The 17,794-nt window shown below is 41.3% G+C and overlaps 1 protein-coding gene across 8 annotated transcripts in view; it reads left to right on the plus strand.

The window, feature by feature from the left end:
* The window catches only part of GTDC1 (glycosyltransferase like domain containing 1), a 199,273-nt gene that overhangs the window by 154,470 nt on the left and 27,009 nt on the right, over positions 1–17,794 (plus strand). For all 8 annotated transcript variants that reach the window (XM_083411100.1, XM_083411096.1, XM_083411101.1 and 5 more), the window contains one exon: positions 16,013–16,122. In XM_083411100.1, the coding sequence (XP_083267226.1) occupies positions 16,013–16,122 (110 nt within the window). The remainder of the gene's footprint in view (positions 1–16,012; positions 16,123–17,794) is intronic.

Raw genomic sequence — 17,794 nt, forward strand, 5'->3', positions numbered from 1 at the left:
TACACCACACCGACAGGGCAAATCGCCTTTGCAGAGGATTTGACTTCCAGCACATTAAAACTCCAGAAGCTCTCCCAGATGATCTGCAGCATCTGGTACCTAAAGGGATTTTCATCTTTGACTCTAAATGTCTGAACATAAAATGTAGGAATTGGAAGTCGATGTGGAATCTGTCTTTGGATTTGTTTAATCAACTTCACACTTCTTGTATAGCCTTTCTCAGGGAGCTACATTTATTTTTAATCATATTTTATTGCTGCTAGCTCAAAAATGCTGTATTCTCATAGGTTATTTTACAATTTGATGTACTCAGGACAGATATTAATTGCAATTCCACTTGTGGTCAGGATTATGACGTTCACTAATCTGGTACTATAGTTCCTAGTTCTTTTTCTTCTTCTTTTTACAGTAAAAAGGTACGTCAAGGTAAATGCCAAAACTCTGATGATTCTAAGCCTTCCTCTTAAAATATATATTTCCTTTTCCCCAAGTTGCAGACTAAATGAAAAACAAAGCATTTGCCCTCTGTTTATTCTGCATTCGGCATAAAGGAGGGCAAAGCTAAATTAATAAAATGAGCAATATTAAATTGAATAATTCCTTTTCTTTCTGTGTGTATTTGGGTTTTTGTTTTGTTTAATTTAATTTAATTGCCTAAAGTTAGTTGCTTAAAGAGATGCAGCCTGGTGTTTGTGCACATGCTTATTGTTAAAGCTAAATTATTTTTAATTTGGAGGAGAGGGGAGGGGGGAAAGCCACATCAGCAAGATCAAATGCCAAAATATAAAAGTAACACATTCATCCTTACGGGTAATATAGTAGAACATTGGAAACTTGGAGGTTGCCAGACACACAGCTAACATTAGGGCTAATTTTGAAAATCTAGCGTGCAGTCAATTTTACTGATGCCTGGGGACATACAAGGTAGAAGCTGACAAGAGAACTAATTTTGTTTGGGTTATTTACTGCTATGCATCATCCACGGGTTCCCGCCTGACACACGGCTATATGAAGGGGAATATTATCACATACTAAAAATTTATGTTGACATTCGATATTTGTTCAATATGTCAGCAGTATTACTTTCATAATCAAAAGAGTGAGGAAAAGAGAGGGGGGAGAAAGGCACTTTATGCTCATATAGATATATCTTTTTAATAACAGTCTATAAGGTTAATATAGTTTACCTTTGAGAGTATACAATGAAAACAAGCAGGGTTAGCAGGGAAAATGACAGAAAGCATCAACCCGAGCTGTTTGTTTGCCATTACCTAAGCGAGCCATGTCAGCTCTCTGGCCCGCGTCTGATAGCTATTTGTTGTACAGAGAGCACAGCATAAAAAAAAAAAATATCAAACTCTTAATACTATTGTGTGCCCATAACCATCTGTCACTGCTAGCCTGGAGATGAGAGGAAGATTACGAGGAATAAACACTGAGCCGCCGAGCATTGGTAAAGCCTTCGGGCAAAAAAACTCTTGTGGGGACATCAAAGACATTCTAATTCCGAGGCAGTCAAGGATTACAGTGTGTAACCTGTGCTGACAACAGATAAATGACTGGCAATATTGTGCCAGAGCTGTTGGGTCCTGCATAGAGTACTGATGATGATGGTGATGATGATGATGTTATCTTGCAGAATGGACTCTGCTGGGATAATTTTATGATAAAACACTTTTTTCAAATGCCACTGGGTCTAGGCAGACATTTACTAGCTACAGGGGTAGCAATCAGTTTCCTCAAAATTTACTGTTCTAAGCCCATTAGAGTTCCAGCGCAGCCAGGCTTTTCAATGAAAATCTGAAACGCCAATATTTTCATGTCTGAGGAGAAGCATGCGTGCAAATGGTTAGGGGGCTCGACTTCGACCATTTAGTGTTAGGATGCTCCAGCAAATGATTTATGTAAATATGCTCATAAAAATGCAGGGTTTTCCCCCTCCCCTCTCTTTTATAATTTGATGAATATGAATTAGTAAATTAAGAATTTTAGTTCAGTGCTCATTTTATATTCTGATATCTTTGGTTTTGCGGGGGAGCATCGATAGAGAGCCCAGATCATACAGGTAAACAGAATAGGCTCTAAGCGACCATTGGGATGTCAGATGAGACAGACAGGGACACACACACACATATTTGATTCACTGCATTAGTGACTAACGTTTTTCTGTGCCTTATTCGGGCATTTGCAGATTGAAATATTCCCTTCCGAGGCCCTGAAATGATCTCATTAAGCAAACACCAGGTTTTGGTAATTGATGTAATAGGGAGGATGTGGAGGGGCTGTGTGAAAATATTGTCAAAGTGTGCTGTTACTCCTTCAAGATGCTTTCTCACCACTGTTATCATTTCAGCCATTTCGTTGCACTAGACTACTTTCCTAGCACTACTTCTGCAGAAAATTACACATGCTTCTAATTTTTCAAAGTTAAGATTATTGTAAGAGGTGTTTCTTAAAAAAAACACACCATACTGTGCTTCCAGTTCACCTAAATATGAAAACCTCTTAAAATGCAGCAATACCTTATTGTGATATTTCCTTACCTGGATCACAAATTGTTGCTTGCCTCAGTTCATCGCAAACAAATGCCCTGACCCATATTTCATCTTGGGCCATTAACTATATGGGACAAGATGCTCCTTTCATCAGCCAGTCCAACACTGTGACCTGTAGCTTTGCACTACTGTTGAAAAGGAGGCCAGGACTGAGTCCTTTACTTTAGCAGTAGCCACCCACCCATGGCCCATTTCCATGCCATCTCATGGTCCAGATTAATATAAGCTTGCCACACCCAAGGACTTTCTTGATACAATGGGGAGTGTGGCAAAGCCCTATGTGTTGCATCCTCTGAATGATGATGATGATGACAGACATTTTAAGACCCATTTCAAATGTCCAAGCACTTCACACAGATCATTTCAGAAATTATTTGCACAGTCCTGTAAGGAAAGCCTGTATGATTATACTTATGTTGCTACCCTGATGCTGCAATTGATAGTAGTGCAGCTGAAATCAAGGAACAAGAGTTGAGATCCTGATCCTGGCATATGCTACTGCTGTCTGATCCAATGCTGCTTGGTGGTGGTGCTAGCCCTAACATTGGTACACAAGTCCTCATGATGGAAGCTGGAGTCTAGAAATATTTGGAGGGCCACAGGTTCCACACCACTACCTGAAATAGGTAAAGGTAAAAGGACCCCTGATCATTAGGTCCGGTCGTGGCCGACTCTGCGGTTGCAGCGCTAATCTCGCTTTATTGGCCGAGGGAGCCGGCATACAGCTTCCAGGTCATGTGGCTAGCATGACTAAGCCGCTTCTGGAGAACCAGAGCAGCACACGGAAACGCCGTTTACCTTTCCCCCGGAGTGGTACCTTTTTATCTACTTGCACTTTGAGGTGCTTTCGAACTGCTAGGTTGGCAGGAGCAGGGACCGAGCAATGGGAGCTCACCCCTTCACGGGGATTCAAACCGCCAACCTTCTGATCGGCAAGTCCTAGGCTCTCTGGTTTAAGCCACAGCGCCACCCACGTCCCTACTACCTGAAATACAAACACATTAATTATTGAAAGAGCTTGTGTGGATTTGAGTCCATCAGATGTAGTCAGTGTCCCCCCCCCCCCCCAACTTCTCTAAATACACGTGTCTGGACGAAATTGTGAACAGTGAGGGCAGAGGAAGATGAAATGCAGGGAGAACAAACAGTGACACACCATTAACAAGGACCAACGCAAACTTCTGACACTGGCAAACTACTAAAAAAAAGTTATCCTGATTCAAGACAAAGGTGACAGAATTGAACTTACTTATTTCTCCTCTGAGAAATGGTTGTAAACTATTGCATTTCAGACCCATGCGTGCTGGACTGTGCTTATAACATGGTAACGTAACTTACACTACTGTTTGGTGGAAAGCTGTTCCTGATTAGGCAGAGGTCAGCTGGGGGTAGAACAGGTGGGGACGAACACAGTCATTCACTTTGGCTGACATGCCACAGTCTTTCATGCTTTGCCAAAATATGTGAAAATAATTCAAGTTACTGCAGTCAATTATTTGAGTCATATTATTAATCTACTAAGCTCCCTTTCATGTTGGCCTTAAAAGACCAGCTAGATGCTGTTATGAGTGTAAAAATGGGGTTCTCAACCCCATCTTTTGCTTATAAGGGAACATGTGTTGTGTTTACCTGTTTCTTGCCTGTTTCTTCTTTCTGGAAATGCTGCTCTTTGGTCAAGGATAGGGAACTTACGCCCCTCCAGGTGCCATTGGACTACAATTACCATTAACCCTGCTATCATGGTTAGGCATGATGGGAGTTGTAGTCCAACAACATCTGTGGCGTCACAGGTTCTGTATTCCTGCCTTATGTCATTTTAGATGTTTTCTTTTACCGGGGAGTAGGGGATGTAAAAACCAGAAACCAAAGGCCTCAGGTGGCAGCTTTAGGGAAGAAGACTCTGAAGCATAAGCAGTCTTCATGGTTTCCCATTTATTCTCCCTTTGATTGCCCACCCAGTTCTCCACCCTGGAATCCTCCCATTGCCTTGGCAGGCATGGGGCTTGGACTACAGTTCCATTAGTGACACCACGGACAGAAGAGTACAGGTGGCAACCATTTTGTGCACGTTCAATTGGTGTGTGACCAATTTTGGCCCTGGAAGGGGCTGAGGAGCGGGCGCTTATGTGTGCTCTGCCGATGCATGTGATGACCAGGAATGCAACCCCCATGCAAACAGGCAGTTGCTTATAATTTTGATCTAATTCAGATTCAATGCATTCAATGTAGCACGGAGGTAGATTGTTCCCTCAAAACAAGTGTTTTGGCTTGCCCATGAGAATGACCTCACCTCTCCACCCTCCACATGCTGTTTTGGGGGTTCTCCTAACCCTCCAGAGCAGATTTGGAGAGGGTGATGGGGAGACGCGGCGTGGTGGGGAAGCCTTTTTGGGCTTGCGGGAATCCTTGTGTAGACTTCCACTGCTGCAACAAGTTAGTTCATTATGGCCCACAAATCGTCTCACACACTGACAATATTCTGCTCATATACAAGGTTGGAATGACATGTGTTTCTCAGGTAGACATCCACTAACATAAACATCTATCATTAGGTGTATGTGTCTCAGTAGGTATGGGTCTCAGAAACACTGACAGCCCATTCCTATGCATTACTTGGAAAGTAAGTCCCTGCGAGTTCAATGGGGCCTCCTTCCTGGTACATAACACCACTACACAGGTTCTCATTCAAATGTGCATATTTCAAATTGCATTCTTTCACTTGAGGGGAGAATAATTTCAGTTATCCTGATCACAGTAGAAAGCAGTTTTCTTTTTCAGTGTCTTTTCTCATTAATGTAGATATGTTTCTAAGATGAGAAATGATGTTTCTTCTAATTATGGTTACATATAGTTAATTTCCTTTTTAAGAGCTCGGTGTGAAAGGCATTTTCTTTTATAAAGCACACACAAAAAAGTGATACAGCTGATGTTCCTGTTGCCTTAGCAACAGATTTATTTATTAGGGTCTGAAATGACATGAGTTAATATACCACATACCTGCTGATCGGCATACTCTCCTATTTCAGCTCCAGTTGACAATTAAGTCCTGGACAGCTACAGCCAGGGGTTAATGTTACTCATTAGGAGAACTAGGTCATTACTGGGAAATCAAGGCGCTTACAGCAGCATGGATAAAATACAAAATTCAACACCTCGACGAGTGAAGGGTTTTTATGTTAATTAACCTTATTTTCCCTGCATATAAAAAATATTTCATGTATGCATATGACAGAGGATCAATTAATTGAAAAGTAAGCTTTTGCTGACTCCCCACCCCCTCCTCTCCTCTTAGTTGTCTTCATTTCCTTTGGAAGGGTTTCATTATTTTAGGGAAAATTCTTATGTCTATATGATGAGTAAAAAGGGTATTAAAATTAAGAAGGGAATCATCATGGAAATCAGCTTTACCACAAGGGAATGGGCAAATAAAAGCCTTGGAAATGAAAATAAATAAGCTTTGCTAATACCTCACCTAAGGAGCAGAATATAAGCCCATCAGAGCTTGGAGATATTCAGAGGTACCACTTTGATTCTCTCTATTAAGCAGTTAGTTATCTGACCTTCAGAAACTGAAATTTTTGAAGAACTAAATTCATGTTGGTGATGGTAAATATCTTGTTTACAGAAAGCTATCGAGTAGGTTTAGCAACACAATGGATTTTTTTGTTGCTGCTGCTATTTGGGATGCGGCTTTTGGTTTCTGGAAATATTAGATATATTTGCCACAAGTTTTATTGAGATCACTGAGCAGGCGTTTTAACTTTTATAAGTCGCATTGATTTAGTGAAGCTCTCCTTTTATTTACTGTGTTTTCAGCATTTTTCTGTTCTGACACAGAAGAATTTAAGAGGCTCAAAAAGAATTATATTCTCATATTCTTTATATTATACCATTGTCTCCTCAAAAACTTTTGGATTTCCCCCATCGTATATCTTCTTAAGACCAACAGTCTTAGGTATTCAGAAACTAAGATATGCCTCCCTCATTCGTTCTTAAAAGTTGAAACTGATTGCATGCATATGACTTGGTAGAGCACTCTTTCTCCATAGATTTGTTCAGGATTTGTGTAACTTAACTAAGCAGAGAGGGGAGACTGCATTGGGGATATAGAATTTATGTGTACAGGCCTTCCAGTCGCTGGACTTCCCTGGCACATTGCCCTGCCTATTTATGCCCACCAAGAGGTACTGGAGAAATAGGGCACTCTTGATCTATGCGTGGACAAGGATTGTTTTCTAAGAAAATAAGAAGTTTCCTCTTATTGCAGCCATATCTGTTTGGAACATCACAAATTGACCCTGTGGAGATTTATTTGCTTTAGTCAAGATACCCTTTCCTTTTTATGTTTTACAATTTCATAGAATTGTAGAGTTGGAAGGCACCCTAAGGGTTCATCTTATCCAATCCCCTGCAATGGAGGAATCTCAGCTAAAGGATACGTGACAGATGGCCATCCAACCTCTGCTTAAAAACATCCAATAAAAAGAGTTCACCACCTGCTGAGGGTGTCCGTTCCACTGTCATACAGCTTTTACAGTCAGAAAGTTCTTCTTGATGTTTACACAGAATCTCCTTTCTTGTAACTTGAAGCCATTGGTTCAGGTCCTACCCTCTGGAGCAGGAGAATACAAGCTTGCTCCATTTTAAGATCTTTAGATACAGCCCTTTAGATATTTGAAGATGGCTGCCATATTTCCTTGTTGTTTCCTCTTTACCAGGCTAAACATACCCAACTCTTTCAGCCGTTCCTCATAAGGCTTGATTTCCAGACCCTTGATCATCTTGGTCACCCTCCTCTGCATCCTTATTAAATTGTGCCACCCAGAACTGGACACAGTAATATAATAATAATAATAATAATAATAATAATAATAATAATAATAATAATAATTTCCCCAGCCACTCTGGGCGGCTCCCAATCAAGTGTTAAAAACAGTACAGCGTTACATATTAAAAACTTCTCTGAACAGGGCTGCCTTAAGATGTCTTCTGAATGTCAGGTAGTTGTTTATCTCTTTGACATCCGATGGGAGGGCGTACTCCAGGTGTGGTCTGACCAAGATGGAATAGAGCGGTACTATTATTTCCCTTGATCTGGACACTATACTTCTGTTGATACGGCCTAGAATAGCATTAGGTTTTTTTGCTGCTTCCTCATTCTCCTCTTCAGAGTGTCAGACTATGTGAGTCTTTGCAAGAAGATCTACTCTCAAGAAACTGAAAAAGCCTAGCATAAACTTCAATATGCATATCTACCTCAAGAAACCTGTTCAGCTTGCTACAATGACTATCAATTGGAAAGGGTTTTCTAGTGCATATGAAGGCCTCTTTTTCTTTACAGGGACCCCAGTGTCTGTGTCACCCTTCGCTTCTCCTTCCTCTCTCTTCTCTGCCCCCCTCCTCCACCAGCTGTGGGACTGTTTCTGAAGCTACAGTGTGAGCTTATACAGTGGTACCTCTGGTTAAGAACTTAATTTGTTCTGGAGGTCTGTTCTTAACCTGAAACTGTTCTTAACCTGAGGTACCACGTTAGCTAATGGGGCCTCCTGCTGCCACCGCAGCCGCACCATTTCTGTTCTCGTCCTGAAGTAAAGTTCTTAACCCGAGGTACTACTTCTGGGTTAGCAGAGTCTGTAACCTGAAGCGTTTGTAACCCGAAGCATTTGTAACCCGAGGTACCAGTGTATACTGAAACTGAGCGTGGTTAGCTTGTTCCTGAAGCTAAGTCCTTTTGGCAACTTGCCTTTCTTGGATACACATCTTTACCGTATGGGACAACTGCATATTCCTGTACTGCAGGGGGTTGGACAAGATGATCCTCAGGGTACCTTCCAACTCTACATTTTTATGATTCTATTTATATTTGTTTTTTCTGAAAATTCCTATGGTGTGAGTTAGCCACAAATCAAGAATGACCTTCTTTGAACCTCTTCCATGTGGTCTTGGCAAGTAGTATACAGATGTTTCCTACAATTGTAGATATACGTGCATTGCCTAGAACCCTTCCATAATACGTTGCTCTCTTGCCCTCTCACCTCCATCTTATTTGTTGCTTCCATCTCTTTTCTTTACACCATGCGACTCCCATTATAATTATTACAGAGGTAACCAATGAAGTGCTCTCCAGAGTTTTTCAGACTACAGTTCCCTTTAACCTTTACCATTGACCATGCATGCTGGGACCAATGGCAATTGGAATCCAGAATCATCTGAGAGGGCACCATGTTGGGTGTCTCTGGATTATTACTTACATCTGGAGTATTAGGCAACTACTATACAAAATGGAATCCAAGTTTGTGTCACCGCACCTCCACAAAAGAATCCTGTTTGCAGCTGTCATCCTATTGCCTCAGACAGAAAGATGTGCACAACATAAGCACATTGCAGCCAGTAGAAAATACATAAGCGTAACACAAATGCTTTGTCATCTCTACTAGCTTCTAGTCCATTTTTAGGTCCAATTCGAAGTGCTGGTATGGACTCTGGAGGCCACTAATGGCCTGGGGCCAAAACATGTATCTACCCCAACTTTGAGGTCTTATTTAGAGGTCCTTCTCTGGAAAGCCACTACCAGTGGCTACTAGTGAAAGGACCTTTCCAGTGATAGTACCCCACTGTGGAATGCCCTCCTGTGTTCTTTGAGTTTTAAGTTTCATTGAGCACTTCTACTAGCACAGTGCAGAGCAGCTGATTTGTGCCTTTCAATATCACTACCACTGTGATATACCACAGCCAATATCTTCCCACGGTAGCTTCATTTACCTCTGTAAAGCTTCTCCCAGTATGTGAGTTGCAGGGAATTGCAGAACACTGGATTCCACACCTTGCACAAATGTCTAGCCACTGCTGGATACAACATGCTTGATATCCCAAGAGAAGGAGGTTGTTGTTGTTGTTGTCAAGAGATGTCCATGAAAACAGACAACCAGAAGATGGGTAGATCAAGGGACTCCCAAGTGGTAGAGAAGTTTTGAGCAGCTTAGGAGAAAGGCTTAAAGGTCTACCTTTGTGTCAGGAATCCTGCTTAAAAGCTTAGGGACAGTTGTATGTTAGGGCTAGAGGATTGTGTTCATCCAATTTTGGTTCGTTTTTGCTACAAAGGTACTGGAGAGGGGTATACTTTGTTGTGGCCTAGTCTCCCTTCTCCAGGCAGCATAGGACCCAGGTGTTTGGGCGGTGGCTGTCACAATATCTTAAATGCTATGTTAGCCTTTGCTAACATCTCTCCTCCTTTATTTCACATACACTCTGTGTGATCACAGCAGAGGATGTGGTTCTAATGCTCCTTGTAGATTTTAATGCTGAGAATGTTGTTAAACTCAGGAATATTCATGGGGAGAAATTTTCCTAATATACTGGAATTATTGAATGGAACAAAACAGGTATCCTTTCAACTAGCCAACTCCAACTGATGTAAACTGTGAAGAACTGTAGAGAGCTGACAGCAATGTAATAATTTTTAAAGGAAAAGGAATGTTGTGAATACATCAGCATAGAAAAAAGAGCTTTATATACCAATAACTGCATATTTATACCTTAACTTCAGCTGGAAATATTAGCTTGAAATAAAACTGTGCAGAATTGAATTAACTGGGCTTAGTAATTGATTTCGCTTAGTGTTGGTGTGTTCTTGGATACCACCACACATGCCATGTCCCTTTTCGCTCTTAATAGATTTTCTTGGCAGATAATGGCTTCTTCTCTTGTGCTGTTCACATTAGCATTCCCACCAGAAAATATTAGAATTTGATCCTTCCTTCATGTACCTGTTAAAAAAATATGAAAACCCACCTTGTGCTCAACACACACAGAGACAGGCTCTTACGTGCTTTTAAGAAAGAGATCTTTATTCAGGCAACTAACGGTACAGCAGCAGACACAGAGTTCAGGAGTCCAGAAATCAGGCAAGATTTTCAGAACTGGGCAGAAGCAATGTAAACATCCCAGCAGTTTCCGTGCCTCACCTGCCAAGCTTTTAAATGACGTTCTTGCTTGCAAGACTTACTCGCTTTGCAGGAATGTTGGGATTGCAAATGTGCGCTTTTTTTGGGGGGGGGTGATTCTGCTCTCATCTGTGAAAGCATCACCTGGTTCTGGCAACAATGCTGCACCCTCCTGTTCAGGCTGTTGATCAGTACCTGCCACCTACTGAGTTCCTCCCCTCTTGGCGCCCAAAGCCCTCCTCAGCCTCCATGTAGGCACTCTACTCCACTAGTAGGTCAGGAAAAGGAGCTGACATCCCTGCTCTCCCTGCTGAAGCGACTGAAGTTGGGGTACAGCAGGGAGAGCCATAAAATGCCTGGGCACATGGGAATATTGTCTCCTAGTGTCAAAAGGCTTTTGACATTGGTGCCATCCATGCATTTTTACGGAGTTAGGGCATAGCAATACAAAAGGCTACCTCCACTGGTTGCCTCAGTGCAATAAAGAGGGCACTTGGAGCAGGGACTCCACAGACAGGGCTTTTACATACAAATGCATGCAAATATACATATACAGGTGCACACTGCCCATAAGACCTGTACCGTCATGTGTTTTTAAAATAAGAACGAATTATTTTGGTTGATGATCGACCATGGCAGCTACTGTCTTTTAATCCACATTGATTGGCTGTCCCATGTCAGTAACTGGATACTTGGCCATGTCATCTACTCTGTACACAATACTGTTATTTCTGTTCAGGAGATCATCAATGGTTTTCACAAATTATATAATAAACACTGTTGTTTAACTTTAGAGTAAGGATTTGCTTCTCTCCTACCTTTGATACCTTTGGAAATGAGCAAACTCTGGTGATGTGATGAGTGAAAAGATCAGCACCCCCCCCCCGGGCTCTTTTGAGCTGCAGGTATGTTTGAATACAGTTTACCTTATTAGCCAAAGACCAATATGCCTCTACCTGAAAGGGAAGTTTTCTTGTTTTATTTACTGATACTGAGAAAGGTGCATTGGTTAGGCGCTACATATTTGAAAAACAGTATTAAGCCTGCCTCTTCCCCCTGCCACCTCCCCATTTTGAATTTTCTGTACCAGTGAAATACTAGAAAGCTCCTTTGTTAAATGTTTTAAGAAGATTAAGATTGACCTTTTTAATATTGCTTTTAGCTCAGCTTATTTATAACCCTTTCAACATACACAATACCTTTAGAGATTTGCACGCGTGTCAGTTATGTATGAAATTATATTGTATCATGATGTACCCTAAGAGACTTCATTTAGTGAAAAGTGAGGGTGGGGAAATGCTTTCCCCCCTCTGATTACAAAGGCTACAGTCCGACGTGCACTTAGGAGTAAATCCCTGAAATGCATGGGTCTTACTTTCTAATAAATATGGTTAGAATTGGGCTGTAAATTTCTCAACTGCATCTATATTCAAATTCGTACAAATTTGTCTTCCAAGAGAGAACAAGTGGAGAGTTTGTGGTGCAGGAATGATTACTTTCTGAGCCCTGCTAGACTTGCACTGGCCCAGGCAGAATGTGAAGGGTGGTTTTTTATCTCTGTCCCCTTCTTTGCATCAGGTTTGTTTTCCCTGCCTGTTCTCTAGCAATTGGTTCCAATGAGACAAAAAAGAACTACTCTGATTTCCAAGGCCTGCATAATTTTTCTCCCCTGGAGGCATGTCTTGAGACTGAGAGGACCTTGAATATAGTGTATCTAAAGTTTCCCCTGTCCTTAAAGTCTGGATTGCCCCACTTTGGCCCTCACCACTCTTAGAACAGAGAGAGCAGGTTTGCAACAGCAGCTGGGTTTTATGCAGCCACATTGGGGCCCATTGTGAATCCCCCTCTCTGGCCACAAAAAGGGAGGTCTGCAATGTTTCATGGCCACCAAACCACTCTCCAAAAGAGGATAGCATTGCTTCATAAAGGATCAATCAATCAGTCGTCCAGGGAAGCATCCCTCCTGGTTTCTGAACAATGCAGCAACTCTTCCTGAACTTGCAAGGAGATATATAGGACACAGTGTAGTGGCCTTGGTGCATTTCTCATCCTGTTCCAAGTGCTCCTGTGTTTTTGAAATTGCCTTCACATTTCCTTGGTGTCGAGTTATCTTACTTTTTCAACAACCGGACATGCAGAACCGCTTGCTTTGCAGGGTCCTTGTAGTCCGAAGGAATGGGCTCCTATTCTAAGATGTGATTCATTATAGTTAAGGCAGTCCTGGCAGAGTCTCCTTCATTTCTTCTTCTTCTTAGTAACCTCCGAGGAAAGAAACAACATGGCTTTTCTAGGCAGACTTACCTAGTTCTGAGCTTGCACAACTTGCCCTAATTGTACAACACCCTACATAGATCTACTTTGTTATACTTTAATCACCACTGCTTCTTTTTGCAACTTTTTTGAAATGTGTTCTTCTTCCTCCCTCACCAAAAATAAAATAAAACCAGATGGAAGAAAGTTTGTTATGTGTTTGTCTCTGTGGTGTCATAGAACTGTGTGCACTTTTATAGTATAGGTACAATTTTTAAAAATCGTCTTTCCCCCTTCCCTCCTCTTCTGGTTTTTTGTAAAATATCTGAAACCTGACTACATTTTTCGTCCCTTTTTCTGCGATAGCTTTCACTTCATCACCTTGCTTCATAAAATAAGTGCCCCCAAACCAAAGCAACTGCTCCTTTTTGAGATATTTCCAAATCAAAGTCCTGAACCATATATATCTTTTATCACCTGATGATAATGATAAAGTCCTACCTTTTATCACCTGATGCTGATAAAGTTCTACCTTGGTTTTCGAACAGCTTAATTCTCGAACGTTTTGACTCTCAAAGGCCACAAACCCGGAAGTGACTGTTCCGGTTTGTGAACTATTTTTGGAAGCTGAATGTCCGACGGGGCTTCCGCATCTTCCTATTGGCTGCAGGAGCTTCCTACAGCCAATCAGAAGCCGTGCTTTGGTTTCTGAATTTTTGGGAAGTCGAGCGGACTTCTGGAATGGATTCCATTCGATTTCCAAGGTACGGCTGTACTTGACATTTCTGTATCACTTTGACCGAAGTACTTCAAATATGTCACCTCAGGAATCCTTACAATTGCCCGTTAATACAGTCGTTATTATTGGCTCAGTATTGGCCCTGAGCAGGGATGGAAAACCTGTGGCTTTCCCAATGATGTTGCTGTCTGCCCTATTGCCAGTGGTCAGAGAAGATGATAGTTGCCGTCTAATAACATCTGGAGGGCCACAGGTTCCTCATCCCTTGTTTGGAGGTTGCTTGTCAAGGGTGGCTGTGGCTGGAGGCATCTTGCCTCGCACCCCATGCTCTCAATCACTACTCTGCAAAACTCTACAAAAGCTCTTGGTGCCTGAAGCGACACTGGATTTGGCTTCCCATAATTTTACGTTTCAGAACAGCCTCTATAAATACAAATATATTGTTGTTGTGATTTTAGTCTTTTCTCTTGGCAGTGTAAAAAGTTGTTGAATTATCAGTACTTGCGTCTGCTTTTTTAAAGTAACAATCCTACTGAATCTGTAGGGTGTACAGTTGCAGAGCATATCACAAGGCATTCCTTTTTATTACTGGAAACACACACAAGCTGGAAGATGTACAACTTGTTAATGCTAATTCTGTACATATTTTTTTTATAGCAGTCCCATTCTTTAGACCTTACAGCTTCTGATTTGAAAACCTGGGAAAGTAATGTTTAATTAGGAGATCTTTGTTTGACATCAGATAACCAAAAATATTGACTGACTTGGAAATTAACACATGCAGAGATACAGATGCCATTTAGCATGAGATTTCTCAAGTGATATAATTATTAATACTTCTGATAGTTATTATGAGATAAACCGGCATATTCCTTCTTCATAATTAGCCTATGGGGGCAATGCACCACTTCTACCACTAGACTGTCATGTTGCCTATAACTTGAGAATAAATATGGTAGAAGTTTCTAAACAAAAGAAAAAAAATGCTTGAAGGGCATCTGGTTTACTTCTGGGCGAAGAACAGTGATTTAAAACAGAACAGTTAGATCAAAAGGCAAAATATACCTTCAAACGGGTAATCGCTCATTGTACTATTAATGTAAGTAGCCAGATTGTAGGAAATGATGTTCATTTTCAACATGTTTAGGTTTGTCTAGATGGCACCTTCCCACACAGTTGATTTATGGTTTAGTGCTAAACCAGAAATGGAGGGGGGCTGGGGGGCTGGGGGGGGGGGCTGAGTGAGACGAAGGGAGTGTTGCAGAAAAAAGGTACCAATGTAAACTTAACTTCCTTGTAATATTATCATTTGAACTATGCCACCCAGTCTTTCTTTCCCAGTCTCTCTTCTGCCATTTGAGCTATCAGGAATCAGTCACATTTGGTACGTGCAAGCAATTTCTTTCTATTATAATAGAGGAATATTGGCTTTCTAAGGCCCAGTCTTAATTACCAATCCACCTTAAAAATGCTTGTGTTGGAATGTGTAAAAAGGTATACTGCCAGCAAAATCACAAAGCATTAGTCTGCTGGAGTTAAAGAGCTGTGCAGCCTGATCCTATGCACACTTGCTTGGAAACAACCGAGTTGGGATGGGACTTAGTTGATATAATAGAACTGTAGCCATTGTAGAGGGATAACATAGCTGCAAATGCTTAGGGCGAGCTTTAGTAAAGTACTAAAGCTCAGTCCTACGCATTGACAGCCATGTTATCCCTCTACAATGGCCGTATAAGGCTATGTTGCAGTTTTTGCAGTTTGTTTCACTGGTCAAACAATATAATAAGCAACCTATTTTCTGTATCAAAGCTTGTCCTTACTTCCTGGTCATTTTAAAAGTGAGTTTCCGGAAGATGCAAACAGGTAGAAATCTGTTGCAGCATGAGTTTACGCTAAAACCATGTCCTGGTGTAGGGCAGAAGCATTTTCAGAGCCAACTCATAACTTGTTTCTTCGCAATGATTCTGCAGTTGAACCGCATGCAAGATAAGCATGGCGTAACTATCATATAAAGGTGGCAGGGCTATCATTGACTGCTCTATGTACCAGCAGCCTCATAGGCAAAAAGTAGGGGCCCAGTCAGGGTGAAGCCTAGTGTAAATTTGTTCCACTCTCCATGAAAGCTCTTGCTTTCGGTCATCTTCAAAAATCACTAACCTGCTGAAATTTCTGCAAAGGCTTTCCTGTGATATGAGTTGCCATTGCATTATACTGTGAGCTGGTTTGGAGGAAAGTTTGACAAATGTTTTGTTTTTTCAGCTAAAATATCCCAAAGGGAGTTTCACTCCATAACATGTTATGGGGGGGGGGGGGAGTGCTTATAAACAACTTTACTTGGAAGTATGTCTCACAAATTTCAGAGAAGCTTTCTTCCAAGAAAGGATGATAAAAATTGCAGCCTGAAAGCATCTTGAAGTCTGACATTCTGCAATAGACTTTGAATGCAGTGCAAATGTTGTTCTGATAAAATGCAATGTTCTCTATAAATAATCCAAAAGTCAAGGTGCACTTTGTTTTACTTCAAGGGAACACGATAAGGATCCTGAAAGTTTTTTTCAAGTGCTGCTGAAAATGAAAGAGATGGGCCTTAGTTTTCATGTTTCTGTCCTTGGAGAGACCTTCACCGATGTTCCAGGTATTTATTTATTTTTTCAATCTCTACATTTATAGATATCACAACAGGCAATTCCGTAATTTTCTTTCCTGAAAGTGAGCAGCTGGGTAAAAGTGAGAACTTGCAGCACAGTGGTAAATTAAATATGTATGTATAGAAAAGTTAGCAGCAATTGTTTTTTGTTGAGAGCTGCTAGCAACCTCATCCACTGTGCTGCTTTAACTGTGAGGAAATGCCAGTGATCTCAATGGGACTTACCGTATTTTTCCGTGTATAACACGACCCCATGTATAAGATGACCCCTATTTTGGGGAGCCCTCAACAGTTGTTGAACTTCTTTTGTAAGTTCGCTGAGCTGTTGAGCAGCTTTTCGACGATTCCCCGCTCTGGCTGACAGAACTGGTACCGTAATACACCACATACTGGCACTCACCAAATATTATTCCTAAGCCAGGAGGAGCGGGTAAGCAGCCTCCTCTCTGACATTTCCCTGCTACTGCCACAGCACCAGCCCTTGCTTACTTAGCATATTAACCCGTGTATAAGACGATCCTCAATTTATCACCAAAAAAATCAGAAAAAGGTTGTCTTATACATGGAAGAATACGGTACATCTGAGGACATAGAAAATTTGTTCCATACATGCAAATGAGTCATGGTTCTGGAACCCCAGTATAGTCATTATCAGGTGCTTTTGCATACATAGACAAATTTTATAGCCAACCTATGGTGCTCATCAGCCATCTTGATAAAGACTGGGATCTTTCTCTTTTGATCTCTTTCATTTGCTATGTAATTTGTGCCTCTGCCCTGCCTTTAGCTCCAGGTGTGTGTGGTGTTGTTGCCTTTTTTATTTTAAACAACAGATGTACATGTACCAAAGAGATACCAGGATCCAATGGATCTTAAGTCATCCTTGCCACCATCACATGGTGACAACAGGCCTTTTCACTGCACCAGCCTGAAAACTGGCACGGCAAAGGGGCATTTTTAACCTGGCCCTCAGCTTTTCATCCTGTCTGGTGCAAGCAGTGAGACGGTGCATGTGGGTTTCATCAAGCCCTGTCGCTGCTTTCCACGGGTTAGGATAAGTAAATAAAGTGTGAAAGACTCACGCCCCAGTTCACATAAATTTTAAAGAGCCGAGTGGCTAAGTCCATACACCTGTGCTGTTCAGCTGAGAACCTTATTGCATGAATTTTGTTCTTGGGTGATCATACAAGTACAAAAAAGTATTGTATGAAGTGATCCTACATCGCCTAGGGATCTCAGTGCATCCATTTGAATTCTGCCATATATAGATATCACTGTAACCAGTTTTTCTCTTTAACAAGACCACAGTTAGTAGAGTTGTTAAAGCACTGGTGGTCTGTTGCCCGTAGCTGGTCAGAATGGTGGGAGACTTTCTTGGCTTTGTGGCAAAACAAACAAACAACCTAGGTTCAAGTATTATAAATACGTAAGATAGTAAAGCTTTGATTCCACAAGTAAAAGATTACTGTTTTCTTGAAAGTCTATCCCAACTTTTAAACCGCAAGTAAGAGCCTGTTATATTTACAATATCATTAAATTAGTCCAGTTTAATGTTCTAACCATTTGTTTATTGCAGCAAGGGACTTGTAACATATTAATCTGCTTAGTGAAAAATGCATCTGTGTAGCCACAAAGTTCTCTAGGTGCTCATAAGTGCGAA

Source organism: Podarcis tiliguerta (assembly GCF_965153285.1).
Source record: "Podarcis tiliguerta genome assembly, chromosome: 1".
Lineage (NCBI taxonomy): Eukaryota > Metazoa > Chordata > Lepidosauria > Squamata > Lacertidae > Podarcis > Podarcis tiliguerta.